This window comes from Echinops telfairi, unplaced genomic scaffold, assembly GCF_000313985.2.
Source record: "Echinops telfairi isolate 266 unplaced genomic scaffold, ASM31398v2 ScPeMD7_5;HRSCAF=22, whole genome shotgun sequence".
Taxonomy (NCBI): domain Eukaryota; kingdom Metazoa; phylum Chordata; class Mammalia; order Afrosoricida; family Tenrecidae; genus Echinops; species Echinops telfairi.
In genome coordinates, this window is record NW_022103901.1 from 40,291,060 (window position 1) to 40,310,300 (window position 19,241).

The 19,241-nt window shown below is 48.0% G+C and overlaps 1 protein-coding gene across 2 annotated transcripts in view; it reads right to left on the reverse strand.

Moving 5' to 3' along the window:
- Nucleotides 1-11,299: 11,299 nt before the first annotated feature.
- Nucleotides 11,300-19,241, reverse strand: part of ZC3H7A (zinc finger CCCH-type containing 7A) — a 31,199-nt gene continuing 23,257 nt past the window's right edge. The window contains exons 20-23 of one of the 2 annotated variants that reach the window (XR_006679426.1): nucleotides 15,963-16,096; nucleotides 14,055-14,218; nucleotides 11,704-12,206; nucleotides 11,300-11,478 (exon numbers count right to left, since the gene is read on the reverse strand). Coding sequence is in view for 1 of the 2 variants with exons in the window: in XM_004705858.2 (XP_004705915.1) it covers nucleotides 12,017-12,206; nucleotides 14,055-14,218; nucleotides 15,963-16,096 (488 nt within the window). In the remaining variant the exon portion in view is untranslated. Of the gene's footprint in view, nucleotides 12,207-14,054; nucleotides 14,219-15,962; nucleotides 16,097-19,241 lie in introns of both variants that reach the window. The other variant, XM_004705858.2, reaches the window with a different exon arrangement.

Consider the following 19,241-nt stretch of genomic DNA (forward strand, 5'->3'; position numbering starts at 1 on the left):
CCTGAAACAGTGGGGTTTGCCACCTCCAAACTGCCTTAAAATTCAGTGAAAAGCAAGTTATGGACCTACATGACAAAATCCGCTTTCACAGGAACAGGAAACAATGGATACTACCTTTCTCCAGGAGTTGTCAGACCACCATCCCCTCAAGTCTCACAGTCCATTGTTCCCCTAAATGGCCTTGCTTGCTTGCTTCCTTCCTGAGTTAGAACATCCCCTCTGATTGAGTTTAAAAGGAATTTTTACTGTCAGGGAGGGGGCTCTTTCATTTTGGATTTCTAAGAAACTACATCTTAAATTGCTATATCTCTAGTGTTTTTTATTAACAGCAGGCTAATTCTTTCACCCCCTCTATCAGTGTGACTTTGTGCTTTTAGTCACACATCTATCAAATGGGAGTAATAGCAGTACCAGTCTTACAGAATTGCTTTCAGGATTAAATGGGATAATACATGGACCATACCATACCCTAACAATTCAATAAATCTTAGTTACTATTGTGTTCCGATGTCCCCAACTTGGATGGTCAGGTGCTTTGCCCTAAGGGTCTAGGTCCCTTTACAATGAGGTTTGTACTAGACCTTAAATTCTGAGCACCTGGCTTGCAGAAGTCCATAGATAACAGTAAAAACCCAAAATATATTTGCAGAATCCCCCAGTGAATTATACCTCCCTTGGATTCCTTCTGATTTTTAACCAAAGATGTGAACAGTGCCCTGTAGAGCGCATTGGAAAACTACTGCCTCCGCTCCTTGACTAGCTCATGGAGGGGCTGGGTGTTGAGTCATGTCCTGATTGCCAGGGCCCTGGACCACCAATGTTGTGAGCTCTTCTGTTTATCATAATGTACATGTCTCAATCATGGTTACCTTTCCTTTGCCTTCTCATGCCCTTTTAAAGGTCCCCGGATCTCCCTTGGACACCATTATGCCCTGTGCTAATGGTCTCCCTCATCGCTGCAGGATGATGTGCCTTTGCCTTTGTCCTGTTTGTCACCTGAAATGCAGATATTTTATTTGGGAGCATCACAGCTAACTTACCCAATTCAAGTCAGAGGAAGAAAGAGATTGTACTCAGAAGACAGGTATACCAGCGAGGAGACCACAGCAGTGCAAAACAGACTTGAAATCAGAAGACAGACAGAATATATACCTTTTGGCTTTGAGATTTAAACTTTGGGAGTCACATATAGATGTTTTACACTAACTTGAGCCTCAGCGTAACCATAGGAAACAATTGTTAATCATGAGCAAGCAAACAGCACACTAAGGAGTATTGAGGCCTAGGCCAGTCTGAGGATATCTTTGTTAACCAATTAGATAACAGGGCCCAGCTTTTCTTCACTGAAACTCAAAGCCAAACTCACATTGAGGCGATGCTGACTCATAGTGACCCTATAGGACAGGGTAGGACTGCCCATATGAGTTTCTGAGACTGTAACTGTTTATGGGAATAGGAAGCCCGTCTTTTTCCCTCAGATCAGCTCATGGTTCCGAACTGCAGACCTTGGGATTAAAGTCCAACACGCAACCACTTTGCCGCCAGGTTTCCTCTTTCATCACTACAGGTAAATAAGAGAAGACTTGGCATTATCTGGCCCTTTTAGATGACAACAGCATCCGACCTGTCTGCTTTTCAGCGATGTAGGGAGTTATAAAAATCCCAGAGAGACAGCATTCAGTAAAGTACCTTCAGCGAACTGCATTTTGTAAGGGGCATTTTACAATGACATGAAATAACAACAACATGGGCTACCTGTTTAAGACTTACTGAATGTTCTCTCTAAGTTAATTGGAGATTTGGGGTCTCTGTGGTTACCTAAAACACTACAAACAGAAAACAGGTCTGGGAAAGTCACTTGCCAGGAATCACAGAACTAGTGGTAGAACTAGCAAGAGAGAGCTCAACTTCATTTTGTCTCAGGACATAAATTCAGCTTCCCTCTGAGTTCTGAGTTTGTTTCGAACCTTAGCCAGTGGGAACGCACAAGCTTTGCCCACAGGCAGAGTGAATCTATGTGCAGACTCACAATGGACTGAGGACTCCCTCTGTAGACTGAATTTAAGCTCTAGTACAGTGAGTGTTCAATAACGCATGTTCCTCTCTGGCTCTCTCTTCTAGTCCTTGCTAAGTAAGTGTTGTGACTGAAAAGTCAGTGTGAGATGAATGAGAGCTTAAATTCTAAGTGCTTGGTTTGCTGGAGGCTGGGATTTACAGAGAGATTTCACTTCATTTTCAGTCTTGATATGAATTCAGCTTCCCTTTGAGTTCCTTCCTAACACTAACCTGAAAAGCAAACGGCTTTCCCTCAGGCGGGGCATGATTGAAAGTAGATTACAACTCCACAAGCCAAGCCAGGGAGGGGCGGGCAGCCTTGCCTTCAGTGAACTGTCCTGGCTGTGCCCTTATGTAGCCGGGATGCTAGGGCCACACGGTCATCATTTGAAACCACCAGCTGCTCCCTGAGAGAAAGATGAGGCTTTCTACTCCCATGCAGATTTACAGCCTCAGAAACCCACCGGGAAGGGGAGGGGGAGGGAGAAGTTCTTCTTTGTCCTCTGAGGTCACTATGAGTTGGAGTTGATTTGATGGCAGAGAGTTTGGTTTTAGGCTGAGGAAGCCCCGGTGGTGCTGTCGGGTAGACATTGGCCCAATAACTGCAAGGTCTGTGGTTCTAACCCCAGCAGAGGTTTAAGAGAAATTTGAGGCTATCTGTTCCTATAAAGATATACAGAAAAAGAAAAAAAAAAGATACACAGCCTCTGAAATCCTATAGGAATCACCACCATGAGGCAGTATCAACTCAATGGTGGTGGTGGGTTTTTTGTTGTTGTTTGAGAGTATTTGGTTAGGATTTTTATAGTGCATCAGAGTTTAAATTGTGAGAAGTGGGTTTGGAAAGCTACAGTTATAGTGGGAGCCATAAGTCCATTTTGAGTCTCTATATAAACCCAGCCTCCATCTGAGCCTTCTTGCTGAGCATTGTCCAGCAATGTGCACATCTTTGCCTGAAGCAGTGTGTTTAAAAACGGGCTGCTGTAACACCACTATGAGGCACACATCCCAAAGATGTAGGAGGTAATATGAGTGGATCTTTGATTTCCCGTGTTCACAGCAGCACAGTTCACAATAGCAAGAAACTGGAAGTAGCCCAAATGCCCAACAGTGGAAGACTGGATAAAGGAACAATGTTACACGCACACAATGGAATATTAGGCATCCCTAATAAACAGTGATGGAAACATGAGACCCACGACACGAAGGACTTGGAAACCATTATGCTGAGTGAAACTGGTCAGTCACAAAAGGACAAATACTATAAGGATATCAATAATGGTTGTATACCACGAAGAATATAATCAATGGCACTGAATTATACATGTAGACGTTGTGGAATTGGAGAATGTTTTGTTGTGTACATTTTGGCCATAATTAGAAATAAACTACATGAATAACAATGAGTTGAAGGAAGAAAATGTTCTAGAATCGAATGTAGTTATAATTGTACAACTCTTCTTGGTATGATTGGATTATTGGATTATATGACGTGGATGAAGGGCTAATAAAACTGTTGGGGGGGGCGGGGCGGGTTGCTATGATTTCCCCTGGCCAACTGCGGAAGAGGCAGTGTGCTGGATACAGCTGGAATACTGGGCTTCATGTGTAGGAGTCATGCCCTGACCCAGATGGGCAGAGGACTCAGAACCGATTCTATTTTTGCCTGCTAAGGGCATGGGCATTCTACCTGCTAAAGAACGAGTATTCTGCCTGCTAAGGGAGCAACAACTGCACAATCCTGTACACTAGTCCTAATGTGCAATAGTGTGTGGGTCCCCATCCTGGTCCCTTCGCCATTCCCATTGTCCCACCTGCAGCTGTGATGATTTTGTGACAGCTTCCTTTGTTCTCCGCACCCTATTCCAGTAGCCACGTGGCTGTGAACTCTTGGGACAGCCTGGGGGCCTCATGCTGATGGTCTCCCTCGTCCAGATGATTCCTCATTGTCTTTGTCTGGTTAAGACTTAATAAAGGGACCTCTATAAAGTAGCATTGTGATAGGGTCGCTATATGGAGGCCTGGTGGCATAGTGGTTACTGACAGGGACCGGATGGGGACTTCTGCCGGCCAAGGGAAGGAACACCCTGCTTGCTAAAGAATAAATGTTCTGTCTGCCAAGGGAGTGAGCATTCTGCAGGCTAGGAGAAGAAATAAGGAGCCCAGATAACAAGCCTGGTAAATGTCTCAACCCTGAGGTCAGATGAATGGACTTCCTCAGATGCCTCACCCAGTTGTACAGCCCAAGAGAAGACTCAAGACCCCCTGATACAGAGCTCCCGCCTGAGATCGATTTAAAAGAAATATATCATAGGCCCAGGAATGAACTTCGTAACTAATTAGAAAGCAGTCTCACCGTTGGAGAAGCTGCAGCCCCCACCCCTCTGAAAGTGCCCTTTAAACACTAGAAGCCTCTCCCTAGACAGGCCCCTTCTGCTTTCACACCAAGAGCTTCACCCTCAGCTGTCCGAGGCACGGAGTATCTTAACTAAGTGTCCTCACCTCGCAAGGCAGACCTGCTTCCCCTCTTTTGAATAAATATGCTTAAACTTGGCTTAATTCTTTGCTGCTGCTGCTGCTGTGTGTGTGTGTATGCATGCATGTGCACACACAACTTATGTTTGGCCGCTTACAAACCACATGGGTATGGAGCTTCTTAGTCGGACCTGCCATTTCTCTGCAGGACCAAATGTTGCAGTTAGAAATCGGGCTGCTAACCAAGGTTCAAACCCACCAGCCACTCAGAGGGAGAAAGATGGGACTTTCCACTCACACAGAGTTAGTCTCAGAAACCCACAAGAGTAGTTCTACCCACTCTGTTCTATAGGGTCGCTAGGAGTTGGAATCAACTCCAAGGCAGTGAATTTTTCTAAAATACATTTGAATTTAAAAAAACACACATTTGAATTTAGGGTCTCAATTACCCCCAGGAAGTGCAGGTGGTGCTATCCGATAAAAAGTGCCTTGCTAACAGGTCTGCAGTGCAAACCCCCCAGCTGTTCTGAGGGGGAAGACGAGGCTGTCTGCTTCAGTAAGGTTCACAGCCTCAGAGTCCTCGGAATGGGTTTGCTTTATTCCCCCTACAACAGATTGATTTGAATTGGAGGTGCTTTTGCCTCTAGAGCAGTGGAGCACTGTGATGTGCCAGGGAAGGGGGTGGGGAGACTCGGTACCTGGGCATGATGGACACTAGAAATCACACAGCTCCAGGGGCTGCAGAGCAAGACCGGGATTCTACTGTGGACAGCTGCAAAGCAAGGCCGGCAAAGGAAAACATGACCTATGTGAGGGGACTGGGCCGCAGGGTGCCACACATAAACACCCCCCAGGTGGCTGTGAGCCAGAAGTCGAGGGGAGGCCTCCACCTCTGCCATGGGTCTGCTGGGTGGCCCCTGAGCAAATCTCACCTCACCTCACCACTGGTGGTGCAGTGGTCACATTGCTCCCCTGCTGACCCACCAGTCAACCCTCTGGAGGAAATGTGGTAATCTGCTGCCATGAAAATTATCATCTTGGGGACCCTATCAATCCCCTGCTGTTGAGTAGATTCTAACACATAGTAACTCTACAGGGCACCTCTGGGAACAGACAACCTCATCTTCCCGACTGCTGCATCTTCTTCTGAAAGGGGCTGGTGGGTTTGAACTGACAACTTTTGAGGTTAGCAGCCCAGCACTTAGGCCAACTGCCACACCGGAAACCCTATAAACCAAATAACTTAGCATCATTGAGTGGATTCCGACTGATGGCAACCATCTAGGACAGGGTAGAACTGGTCCCAACGGGTTTCCAGCACTATAACTTCTTTATGGGGAACAGAAAGCCTCGTTTTTCTCACAAGAGCAGCTGGTAGTTTTGAACCACTGACCTTGCAGTTAGCAGCCCAACCCAAAATTACTATGCTACCACCAGGTCTGCAGGGAAACTCTACATGGTAATTCTATTCCACCCTCCCACCCCGCCCCTGCCATGGGATTACTAGGAGTCAAGGTATTTTTCTTTCTTTTTTTCTTTTTTGTATTGTACTCTTGTCTCTCTCTCTTTTTTTTTTTTTTAACATTTTATTAGGGGCTCATACAACTGTTATCCCAATCCATACACACATCAATTGTGTAAAGCGCATTTGTACATCGTTTCTCAAAACATTTTCTCTCCATTGAAACCCCCGACATTAGGTCCTCATTTTTCCCCTCCCTCCCCGCTCCCCCCTCCCGCATGAGCCCCTGATAGTTTATAAATGGGTATTTTGTCATATCTTGCCCTGTCCGACGTCTCCCTTCATCCACTTTTCGGTTGTCTGTCCCCCAGGGAGGAGGTCACACACAGTTACATGTAATCGGTTCCCTCCTTCCTACCCATTCTCCCTTTACCCTCCCTGTTTTGCCACTCATACCACTGGTCCTATAAGGCTCATCCGTCCTGGATTCCCTGTATTGAGTCAGGGTATTTTTGCAGCCTTTGGGTTTTGATCTACAATACCTTGTGAGGCCAGGAAACTTCCCAAGAATAACAAAAAGGGGTTCTTTTTCTCTTCTTTCTCTAGACCTCTGGGCTGCTGTTCTGACACCAGAATGTTCTGGAGCGGTCAGAAATCCATCCCAGGAGAGATGAAGCTGTCTTGTGTGCCGTTGCTCTCAGAGGGTTATGGAAGCTCTAACTGCCCATGTCAAGCAGTACCAGGACTTCTGTTGCCATATTTTACACCACAATCAAGCTGCTGGGGATTGAGACTCCACAGGTTGCAATCCTTTCTGGGGAGTCCCGGAAAGGGGTGTAAACAGCTAACACCTCAGCTGCCAGCTTGGGAGGTTGGAGGCTCAAGTCGACCCAGAGGCACCTCAGAGGAAAGGCCTGGTGATTTATTTCCGGAAAATCAGCCTGGAACACCCTAAGGAGCCGCAAGTGTTGATGGGGCAGAGCCATGAGGAAAAGGACGGTGAGAGTGGCTGCCGGATTCTCTATCTCCAGCAGCCATGAGTTGTCCATGTAAAACTGTTGAGTCAGGGCATGCCCTGCACTGTATATGCTTATTCTCAATAACAGGGAAAAGCCACTATAACCCGATGGAGAGCAGTTCCCCTCGGGCACAGGCAGGGTGACGTGAGCCAGACTTGATCGCAGCTGGTCTGCAAATCCTCTGAGCAAGAGAGAAATGATGTTTGATTGCAAGCATTTACCATATTTTTTGTGAATCCTACCTACGCAATATACTTTTGGTGAACTGTGCAATCCCCTGGCATGCAAAAAGCACGGTACTTGCACAGCAGGAGGTGTCTAACGTGGGCATGGTAAACCCTCTACCATCACGTTGATGCCGACTCACAGCGACCCAAAGGATGGGGCACAACTGCCCCTGTGAGTTTCCGGGACAGAAATTCTTCACAGGAACCAAGTCCCGTCTTTCTCCTGTGGAGCACTGGTGGTTTCAAACTGCTGACCTTGGGGTTAGCAGCCCAACATGGAACATGTGCAGAAGGAAGTAAAGCAGAAGTGAAGCCCAGGTGGGAGCGTGGGGACACTTGATCTGGTCTGTTTCTAGGTGTTGTATGAAGACCCCATCAAGTGACTTTCAGGAGCTGGCTTTTGGTCCCCAACAACAAACTCTGCACAGAGAGTCTGTGTTTTAATCTCCTCAGGCCTACTAAAAAGGGTTTGAAACCTGCACTGTCAACACCAGTAGTGAGCCTCCCTCAGTTTCCCCACCCGGAATGGGAATCCCTGGAACTAAGTGGAGACAAATCTCACAGAGGATTCTGCACCTGGTGCTTGAATAACAGGCAGCCCCGCCAAGGGCAGGGTCACGGAAAGGAATGTGGCTCTCCCAGCAGAGCCTGCCCTCCGGGGGGCTCAGTCCCGGGTGAGGGTACCTCACAGAGCCCTGCAACTTCTCCAGAGCTCCTCCACGGCTGGTGATGGAGAATACTGAAAAGCAAGTCTGTTACTTTGGGATTAAGGACTCAAACCATGGTCTTTTCAGTTGCCTCATCTGCATGCACAAGGTGGACACCGAATAAGGAAGACTGAAGAATCAGTGCATTTGAATGATGGTGAAGACTACTGAAAAGTACCCTGCCGGACTGCCACAAGAGCCTGCAAGTCTGTTGCAGAAGGAGGACAGTGTGTTAGTCTGGGTGGACTAGAGAAACAAATTCATAGACACTCATGTGTATAAGAGAGCGTTACATAAAAGAGCAATTGTATATTGTGGACAGCCAGAACGCCCCTGAGAGGCAAGGATGGTGGGACTTAGTCTTACGTACTTTGGACGTGTTGTCAGGAGAGACCAGTCCCTGGAGGACATTGTGCTTAGTAAAGTAGAGGAGCAGCGAAAGAGGTAGGCCCTCAAGGAAACCGATGGACACCATGGTGGCAACAATGGGCTCAGGCACAGGAACAATTGTGCGGATGGAGCAGGACTGGGCGGTGTTTCGTTCTCCTGTGCTAAAGGTCTGAACCCACTCGGTGGCCCTAACACCTGCAGCTGACAAAACCGTGTGAGGACATAAACCCATGTCTCTGAATGTTTATATTCATGAGTCAGCAAGTGATCCAACCCGAACACCCAACTGAAGAATGGGCACACTGTGGCATGTCCATCCAAAGGGGCATTGTCTGACAACGTGTGTATGCCATAGCATGGGTGAAGCTTGAACACCTGCTGCCTGCAGGAAGTCAGTCACAAAGGGCCACATCAATGTATGACTCCATGCGTATGAAATGTCCAGACCAGTCACATCTAGAGAGACTGAAAGGATATGACTGGTTAACTGGGAGTCAAGGGCTGCAAGGAACCCTGATGGTGGGACTGCTGAACTCAAGGTCTGCAGATCAAACACACCAGCCGCTCTCCAGAATGGTAAGGCTGTCTGCCCCAGTAAAAACGTAACAGGCTCGAAACCCGATCCAAGTGCAAAGTCACTGCCATTGAGTTGATTGTGACTCACAGCAACCCTATCGGACGGGGCAGAATTGTCCCTGTAGGTGTCTAAGACTGTAGCTCTTTATGGGAGTAGAAAGCCTCATCTTTCTTGTGCAGAGGCTGGTGGTTTCAAACTGCTGACCTTGAGGTTCACAGCCCAACTCATAACCACTATACGACCAGGGCTGCTTTTGAAGCCTAGAGGGTGGTCATTACATAGATGACAGGACAGTTGAGTATTGTTCTTTTAGAGGGGTGGGGTGGGGGGACGCTGAAGGAAGAGGAAACAGAATTGGGGGTGACTGTTTAACAGGTTTGAGGCTTTTTTTTTGCAACAAGAGGCTCTGAAGAGAACCCTCCTATCATGAGGCTTTCTGGGTAGAGCAGAGCAGAGTCCCACTAAGGTCTGAAACGGTTTGAGAGAACTGGGTGCAGGCTTTCTGGCAGGAGTGAAGGACATGCTCTGGAATTACATAGTGATGCTTGTACAAATGCCACTGAATGGTATGATTTAAAATGCTGGAGACAGTTATCCATTGTATTTCAGTAATAATTTTTATTATGTCAACATAAAATGTTCACAGGGATAAACATGTCAAAGTAGATACACCAATTATTACTGCCACTGCTACTGAAACCAGGGGAGTGGAACCATTTGTGTAGCTATTGTCAAATGGGATCCTCATTTATTGTGTAAGCTTTTATCCAAAAGAAGTATGTTAGTTTTTCAGTGTGTTTTGAAGGAAAGCAGGTTTTCCACTCGATAATTATTTTCATACACATCTTGTTTTGGGACATTGTGTACTTTTTCCTCTCTACATTCCCTTCCTCCCCCCATCTCCTCTAGTGTGACCAGGAACCAATCAACTCCTCGGTTGGGGAGTAATCGCACTACAAAATTATTAGCCTGGATTTCCCAATACTGCAGGAGCCTTGGTGGGACAGTGGTTCAGGGCTCAGGTAACTCAAGAGGCCAGAGGCTTGAAGCCATCAGTCACCCCAGGGGAAGAAGAACGTGTCAGGCTGCTTCCATAAAGACAAGAGTGTTGGAAGGCCTGTGGGGCAGTTCCACTATCCTGTAGGGGCTTCCCTGATGCTAGGACGAAGCAAGGCACCCCGGTGGCGCAGTGGACTCAGTGTTAGGTTGCAAACTACAAAGTCAGGGGTCTGAGCTCACCAGTCTCTCCTTGGGAGAAAGATGAGGCTGTCTGCTCCCATAAAGATTGACAGCCTCAGAAACCCCACACAGGCGGTCAGGAACTGGGACCCATTTGAAGGCAGCAGGTTGTGGGGTTTCCCCTGGACCAGGAAAGTGGTTGCCAGAGGCCGATGGGGTACTTAGCTGTGAACCAGAATGAGAAACAGTGACAGAGGAAGAAATTGCACCCATTGAAAGATTGCTCCAGGCCATAGATTTGCCGATGGCAAGTAGAAGCACAGAAATGCAGGGGGTTCTAAACCCAAGCCCACGGCTGCTGCTAACTCAGAGACCCTGTCGGACAGGGCAGAACGGCCCGTGGGTCTCCAAGGCTGTCACCCTTTACGAGAGCAGAAAGCCTCACCTTCCTCTCTTGGGGAAGCTGGTGAGTTTGAACTGCTGATTTTGCAGTCTGCCGCCCAACCTTAACCCACTAGGGCAGCGGTTCTCCACCTGTGGGTCACGACCCCTTTTGGGGAGGGGGGGATCAAACAACCCTTTCACAGGGGTCGCCTAATTCACAGCAGCAGCAAAATTAGTGATGAAGTAGCAACAAACATGATTTCATGGTTGGGGGGATCACCACAGCAGGAGGAACTGTATGAAAGGGCCGCAGCATTAGGAAGGTTGAGAACCACTGCACTAGGGCATCCAGAGGAAACGCAGCAGGATCTGTTTCCATCCCATGATCACAGGGTCCCACCTTCCACCCATCCCAGGGCTAGCGCAGGGCCAGGTAGTTTGTTCTGCTGTGCTGTGAGCGCAGGGCCAAATGGGCTGCAGCCAGCAACAGTGTTTGAGGGAAACCCAGAAGACCCCCAGGAGGCTCCACGTCTGTCCCAAGAGAAGAGGCTGGTCGGCTCAGGGGGGCGGGGCGGGGTTTCTTTCCTATCCCTTCAGGTTGGAGAGGAAGCCCTTCGGCAAACGCACACACACAGGGGCTCCAACAGTGAGCTCCAGCACAGAAGCCATTGTGAGGAGGGCGCAGGGCCAGGCGGGGTTTCACTCTGGTGTGTGCAGGGCGGCTAAGGCTCGGAACAAACTCGAGGGCACCTAACACAGGGGTTTCAGTACTCGGCTTCAACAACTCTGTGAGGAAAGGAACACACCAAAAATAACGCGACATCTACAGATAAAATCTTTATTACAGGCAATATTGGTCCATACACTACACAATACCAAGTTTAATCTTTCACAATTATTATTTAAACAGCAAAAGACCAAGGAAAAAGAATTGAGTCAACTGATTTTTCTTCCTCTCGCTCCAAAATTATTTTCAATGTGCAGTATCCTCAGTTCCCTTATTCTGGTGAAACATACAAACACAGAAAAATACCCCATTTAGCATATACTAGTGTTAAATGGTGATTTGGCTTAAAATCTGCGTTAAGAAAAATCCTTTTTAGCAACCTACGTACAGATAAGTAGCAAACTAGAATATGAAACAGATTCGTTTCGCTAAAACGTGTACAGAATTTCACCTGTGTGTCTGCATTATTCTGATCCCAGGACAAAACGTTTGCTCGCTTACCATGGTTCTGATGTGAAGGACCAACTACGGGAGTCGTTCTCCACATAACCTCAGCCTCTTCCTCAGCATACTTCATCCAAAGTCTGTCCAACAGAAGGCCACCAGGCCGCAGGCCCTTTGCCACTGGAGGCCGTGGTTGCACGAGGGCGTGGGCCAGGCCTGGTAAGCAGCCTGTCTTCCGTCGTTGCGCAGGAGGGACGAGGGACGCCGATGCAAGCAGAAAGCCTGCGGCTCCGTGGCTCCGGGCCTCGGGGCGCTTCAATGTTTCTGGTCAATGCTCTGATTCGGTGACATATGTAAAAGCCAGCCTCTTTTAATTTAAATCATTAAACAAAAAACTATATTTTCCAAAGTCATTATCATTTGGGGCAATTAAGTGATCTTTTCTTGCTTTGTTGAGCTTCATCTTTAGGGCATCTCTCCTTTCCTCCCATTCCTGGAGCTCCGCGTTGCCGTGTGCAAACTTACAGCTGGCGCCTTCTACACATGCCCCGCTCATATACCTGTGAGGGCAAAGTTGGCCTGCTCAGAGCTCACACGCAAAAAATCAAAAGTCAATGGCATAGAGGCAATGCTGCCTCATAGAGACCCCATAGGCTAGGGTAGAACTGCCCCTCTGAGTTCTGAGACTAACTCTTTATGGGAGTTGTAAGTCCTGGGTTTCCCCTGCAGAGCGGGTGGTGGTTTCGAACTGCTGACCCTCAAGTTAGCATCCCAACACAGAACCACTATACTACCCCGGCTCCTTCGGGCTCACATGAGGATTCCAGAATCCCTACCTCCACAGTTTGGTTTCTCTTCTCAGTGAAAGTCTGCACAGCAAATTGAGCTCCCGTGTAACCATCACTCCATGACTGACTGGAGACAATGGCTACATTTTCACATCAGCGTTCTGCAGGCTTCACTTCCTCTCCTGGTCCCCTTACGCCAATGCCTTCCATCTTTACCACGAGCAGTCATTGACCACGTGGTCTCAGACTGCAGATTTTAAAAGGAACACACTCCTAGCTGGTACAATTATTTCACAAACCAATATGTTGTTTTGCTAAAAACTGACTTTGGGGGCAGTTTGGGTTCAAGGTTTAAGGAGTATGTCAGGTGATGGTCTCCAGGAGTCTTACAGTCTCAACTGGTCAGTAGGTCAAGACTTTTAAGGAATTTGCGGTCTGTTGAGTTTTCCTCCCCTCCTATCAGGATGTCTTTCACTGCTTAGTGGCAGCCGAGCACCATCTATTTCTTTTGGCTTCGGTCTTCACCAGGCTTTTGATTTGCATAAAGGATTTAACTAAGCATCTTAAGCCTAGAAAAGTATGTGTTTTAGAGCCTTACTACACAAAACAGATAAACCAAGACTTTAAGTGATTTTCACCTTAACTACCAAAAATGAAAAATCCTGATTGACCGTGTGTGTGTGTGTGTGTGTGTGTGTGTGTGTGTGTGTGTTTATTACTTTAAATGTCTGGATATAAAGGTGATGATCTGAAATGTATAGCTCTACCCAATTTACTGGGGAAAAAAAAGTTATTGAAAAACAAAAAGTATTGGTTGATGGGGGAAAAAATCAAAAACCAAAAAATGCTACCCTCCCAACATAATGGGGAGAAACCACAATCGGGTGGTTCTCTCTGTGGGAAGGCCCAGGGTCAAGGCTTCATGGGTCTACCCAGCCGACCAGCCTAACCTTGGTTCCAGCCTCTGCTCCACGCCCAGTTCAATGAGTAGTGCCTCATGCTTAAAGCTCGGGAGCAGCCACCAAGAGACCCTGGTCTCTATTCGCCTGCAGCAGCAGGAGACCCAGAAACCGGGGAAGGAAACGGCCTGTGGTTTAAGCGTCTGCACAGACAACTTACCGCCTCTCCTACTAGGAGACGAGAGGAGAAAGGTGGCGCCCTTTGATCAAGGACCCAAGAGCCAGATCCTGAGCGAAAAGAAAGAGTGTGGAACAGAACGTCAACCTCCCCTGGAAACCAGACTCGCCAGATCCTCTGAAGGAATCCACATCCAGAAACAATCTCTACATCTTGAACTGAAACTATTCCATGTCATCCAGTGAATAAAACAATGTTGGCCTCAAGCAAAATGCTCTTATCACACCACCGGCTATGTGATATGTAAAGTGACTACGTACAGCCTGTCCGAAGCTCAGAGGGTAATTGTGCAGTTGGTTTGACTCACGGCTTTTCAGGACCGACTTTTGGGAAGCAGGTCACTAAGCTTGCCTTTCTTCCAAGGCCCCTCTGGTTAGACTCAAACTGCTAAGCTTTGGGTTAGCAACCCAGCCTGTGAACCACTGGCACAACTGGGGGAGCTTGGCGAATGTCTGGTCTGCGAGGGCCGAGGCGCCTACATACCTATCGCAGATGCTGAAACAGCCGGTGGGGAAGCGGTGCTGCCAGCAGTACTGGTCGTCTTCTGTGTGGAAAACCTTCTCCTTGTGCTTTTCGGAGGAGATGTGGCCCTGCCACTGCTTCTCGCTGTTACAGTTCTTCCTGCACATCCAGCAGTGGAAGTCCACCTGGGCACACGAGACACAGGCCCTTCAGCAGGTGCCCCTGGGCACACCAAGCCACCCACACCACCTCCAGACTCTCCTCAGAGAGTCCAGCGAGCAGGCCCAGGTGAGGCAAGGACAGCAGCCTGGGAGGCTTGCAGACTAGGACCCGGGGGCTGGGGGAGGGAAAAGGAACTCTGCCAGGTGTCCAGAAGGTTCCAGCAAGGAGACAATAGACCGGAGCCGGTGTGCAAACAAGGATGTTTGTCAGGAGGATGGGAGAGGCCAGGTATGCGGCTCCACAGGGACAAGCGGCCACACCTCCATTCACCTCACACACTGGACCTGTGCCCAGCACCAGGAGGTAAAGAAGCTGGTGAGACGCTACCCCTGGGGGCCACGCCTGCATGGGAGAAATCCCGAGATGGTGGGAGCCAAGAGCCACAACAGACACAGGCCTTCCGAACATGAGTAAGAGTCAGGGGCAATATTGGACAACAGGAAGCTTCCTGGAGACCTCGCTCCCGAGAGCGTGGCTCGGCACGGGGCACATTCTTGGTGCAGCCTGGGGTCTCTGAGTAAATGCCCAGGATATCTCCTGGGCTGGCACTCAGGACACAGGGAGGCAGCCTGGGAGGACAACCAGGGCAGTGGTGAGAGGCTGGGCAATACCGAGGGGCACAGAGCAAGATGGTGGGTGATGGGCTTGGATCCGCACGATTCAAGAAAACAAGGGACACGAAGTGGACAAAGCCTACACTTACAGAAACTTTACCACGCATGACAAACTATAGACTGTTCAAGAACAAATTATAAACAGGGCCTGGAAAAACACACTAGGGATCTGATTTCTTCTGGGAAGGGGAACATCTGGGACTTCAATGTGATCTGTAATGTTGTTACTTTTCCAGAAGCAAACCCAGCCTGGTGTAGTGGGCTCCAGAAATTCGTTACATTACCCTGTTGACAGTTTGAAGTTTTAGGAGAAAAGTGAAACCCTAAGAAACCATAGGTAACTGAATATCGCCACAGATGGTGGGGGTGGAGCCGGGGGGCGGGAAAACAGAGGTGGTGGGAGGGATGGCCAGAGCTCCCTGACAGTGTGGCCCGCCCCTCGGGCACTGGGTCTGTGCTGTACATGCCTCATGCTTCCCTGTCTCAGCAGTCCCGCCAGGGACATCTGACAATCGGCCCAGGTCACAGCCTAGTCAAAAGCGGAATCGGAACTTGGATTTGCAATGCTCTGGCTGCAAAATCCTGTCAGAAACAGGATTACTAGGGGTGGAAATAGATGTCCCTAAAGTGGGTCTCAGCATCTTAAGCCTTGTGTCCATGAATGAGACTCTGTTTGAAAAGAGGATTTTCTTAGTTGTGTGAGATCAGTGACAGCCCCAATAGGGTGTTCACTTCTGAGTGATTTTAAGAGCAGATCAGACTTAGAGACACACACACACTCCCAGAGCACACAAGAAAGGCTGTCTACACGCCAAGGAACCAAACAATCACTCAGACAGGAAGTACCCTGGTTTGGACTTCTGGTCTCCAGGACTGTGGGGCAAGGCGTTCTGTTCTTGAAAGCTAACCCACTGTGCTCTTGGGTTCTAGCAGTAAGGGCATCAGGGCAGGGGTCAAGGAAGGGCTCTGGAATGACGACTCAACGAGTGGCAGGAAGCGGATGAAGAGGGCAGGAGTGGGCAGGGAGCCAGGCTCTGGGCGGGATTGGGAAAGGGGGCTCCACCCACTGCCGCCTGGCAGCCACCCTACTTACAGTCACATCTGCATAATCTGTTGGCATGTGAATTTGTTTTCCATTCTCCTTGTTGGGCTGGCTGGCAGCGTCATCACTTTTTCCCATTTTTTGACTCTTGAGCCAAAGTTCATAAAACTGCTCCATGTCTTGTACTGAAGAGAGAGGAAGGACTTTTCATTGTCAGCAGAAACAAGTACACCTCGTTTAAATACAAAGCATCTGTGCAGGGAGTCTTCACAAACAATACACTGAACTCAAGCAGCTGCTCAATGTTCCCATTAAACCACATTCAGGACGATTCGAAGGCAATCCTGCCAGCTAATGCCACTTCATCATGGCGGGGCCCACACGGGCTATGAACGCTGCTTTGGGGCACTAAGAGCTGACATGCTCTCCCATAGCCTATTTAGAGAGACAGGAACCACACTAACGTGTCCTAGTGGCTGACCCTGGTCAGAGCCCATCGGTCAAGCGAGGGCTCCAGAGGACTGCAGTGATGGGCGTGAGTTAAACACAGTTGTGACCAGGTCCTGGGCTCTGGCTGCCAGGCACTTCCTGTGGTGAAAACAAGTATGCAGGCTGCCCCCAGTTTACATACAACCTGTCATTCCAAACTAACCTTCCTAAAACACATATCAATGATCATGCTAATCTACTGTATCACTGGAGTGCTACGCCTATTAAAATTGTACACACAATGATTTGTAATGACAAACGGGCATTACTTTGTAACATGCATAAAAACATGATTATTGCTACTATGTTTTAGGGCCTAAGGAAGTATCTTTTTAATGTTTCCTGGACCATCAACAAGATGGATTGACACAATGACTCAACAGTACCTAACAACCTTCCCCAAAGAATTCTGGGTTCCTTAGTTTGCACCAGTGTCGAGACCATTCTGATCCGTGCTGGCTCATAGGACAGAGCAGCACTGTCCCTGTGGGTTTCCACCACTGTAACTCTTTACGGGAGTAGAACACCTCGTCTTTCTCCTATGGAGCAGCTGGTGGTTTTGAACTGCTGACCCCTAGCCCAGCAGGGCTCCTCTTGGACAACCTAGAGGGACTCAAATCATGAAGGGGCAAGATTAGGACTGGAAGGTGGATGGTGTGAGGTTTCCCAATGAAGCTTTCTGGAAACTTTCTGGAACAGCTCATGCTACCCTCTAAGAATGAGCAAAGTGTCATGGTGGAAAAACATTCTATGCAGCTTTTGTGGCCTTTCTCTAATGCAGCAGGTCTCCACCTTCCTAAGGTCACAACCCTTTCATACAGTTCCTCATGTTGTACTGATCCCTTAACCATAACATTATTTTCGTTACTACTTCGTAACTGTAATTTTGCTACTGTTATGAATTGAGTGACCCCTTGTGAAAGGGTCATTTGGCCTCCAAAGGGGTTGCAACCCACAGGTTGAGAACTGCTGCTCTAACCAATTTTCTTCCTAATAAGCTGTCTTGATTGTCCTGTGTTCTTGGGAAATATCTATTATATGACCCTTTGGGAACCCCCCAAACAATCATTGCATCCTTCTGATCTAGAACTGAAATGGCCCACAAGATCTCTTAGAAGCCACTATTTTGAGTGGCCTCCTTTTGGGGAAGGCAGCCTAACGAGACTAAGACAGGTGAGCAAGCTTGTCTGCAGCCACCGAATGCTCAGAGACATGTTTAGACCCGTTTTGTCTCTAAAGACCTGTGGTGTATGAACTGGAACCTGCACCAATACATTCTGACTTAGCCTAGTATATGAAAACAAACACTTGATAGACATGAGATAAAACAGTATTTAACTGTTCCTACTTATGCCCAGTTTCAACTTGGGACAGACAGACAGGCACAGGAATGGAACTCATCGACAATCTGAGGGCTGCCCGTATTTCCCATGACCACTGAGTGCTGACCCCTGAGTGTTTCCTCTTCGGTCTGGGGCTATTTGAGGCAGGAGAATTCACTGCTGTGGGGGATGTCCTGTGCACAGAAGCAGCATCCCTGGCCTCAACTACCAGATGCACACCCCACTCAGGACAATCAAAATGTCTCCAAGTCGAACTGGCAAAGTTGTATGACAGATGTGCTGACCACTAAAAACCAAAGAAAGCTGAATAGAACATAGAGGCTGAGCTGCTTACGTCCACCCCAACACCTCCTGGGATTTGGCCGTTTGGTTAGGAGGGTTAGGGTGGGTGTGCATTATGTGATGTCATTATTTTATGGGGCAACCCGGTTTACTGGCCTGATAGTAGGCCTGATAGTGCTTCTGGCCTACCTCCAAGTTCTTTGGGCAGTGCCTCAGGCCTTAAAAGCTTACAAGGGGTCATTCAAGACCAAACACTAACTGGTAACCCACTTATTTCCCTGGAGCACCAGAGCAAGGTGAACCAGGAAGAGGAGACTATGGATGGTGTGGCTCATTGCCTCCAAGAACAACTGCCTGCTCTGCTCCGAGGCCAGGAGATTTGGATGGTGCTCAGCTACCATCACTAAACACTTTGATCCAAGAATCCACAGCAGAATCCTCATCAAAAGGGGAGAGGAGAGGAGAATGCAAAATAGAATTTCAAATTCTCATTGACCTAAGCCTTTCTGGAGCCATGGAGGCACCTGGAATGAGATAATTTCTAAACCTTAAACCAACAATCCCCTGAAGCCATCTTAAAACCAAACAGCAGTTTAGCTTAATGAGATGCTCTTTTAAGAGCTATCTATATGGGACAAATTGACAAATAGCAACTTGAAAGATTAGATAAGAAGCTTAGAGGGCAGTGAGTTTATGATATCTGGGGAGGTACAATTAGGAGGGGTGGTTGTACAAAGTGAAGACTGTAATCCATGTCCGTGACTTGTACACGCAGACTGTTGAACTGCCTGGCTTAGGTTCTTCTGTGTCTATTCTCAACAAGATCAATCGCAGGTAGTGCTCAACTTACACTGGGGCTCCTTTCCAATGGATTCCATACTAAGCCCATTTTGACCTAAGTCCCTACACTGACCGTGTGCAAGTGAACATCTAAGAATAGTCACATCAGCCAATTATGCATGCAATATTATATGTTGAAAATATTAATAAGCTGTAAAACGCAAAAATCCCCCAGACAGTTTTAAGAGTGGGTCATTGTAACTCAAATACATTAAGTTGGGGATGACTTGTATTAAAGGAGGGGTGCGGGGACAGGACTCCAGACATTGCCAAATTGTCCCTGATGGAGAAGCACTGAGGTAAGATAGCTTGTAATGAGGAGCTGGCTGAAATTTGACTTCGGTGGCCTGTCCAAGTGGTGCTGACAATTTATCAT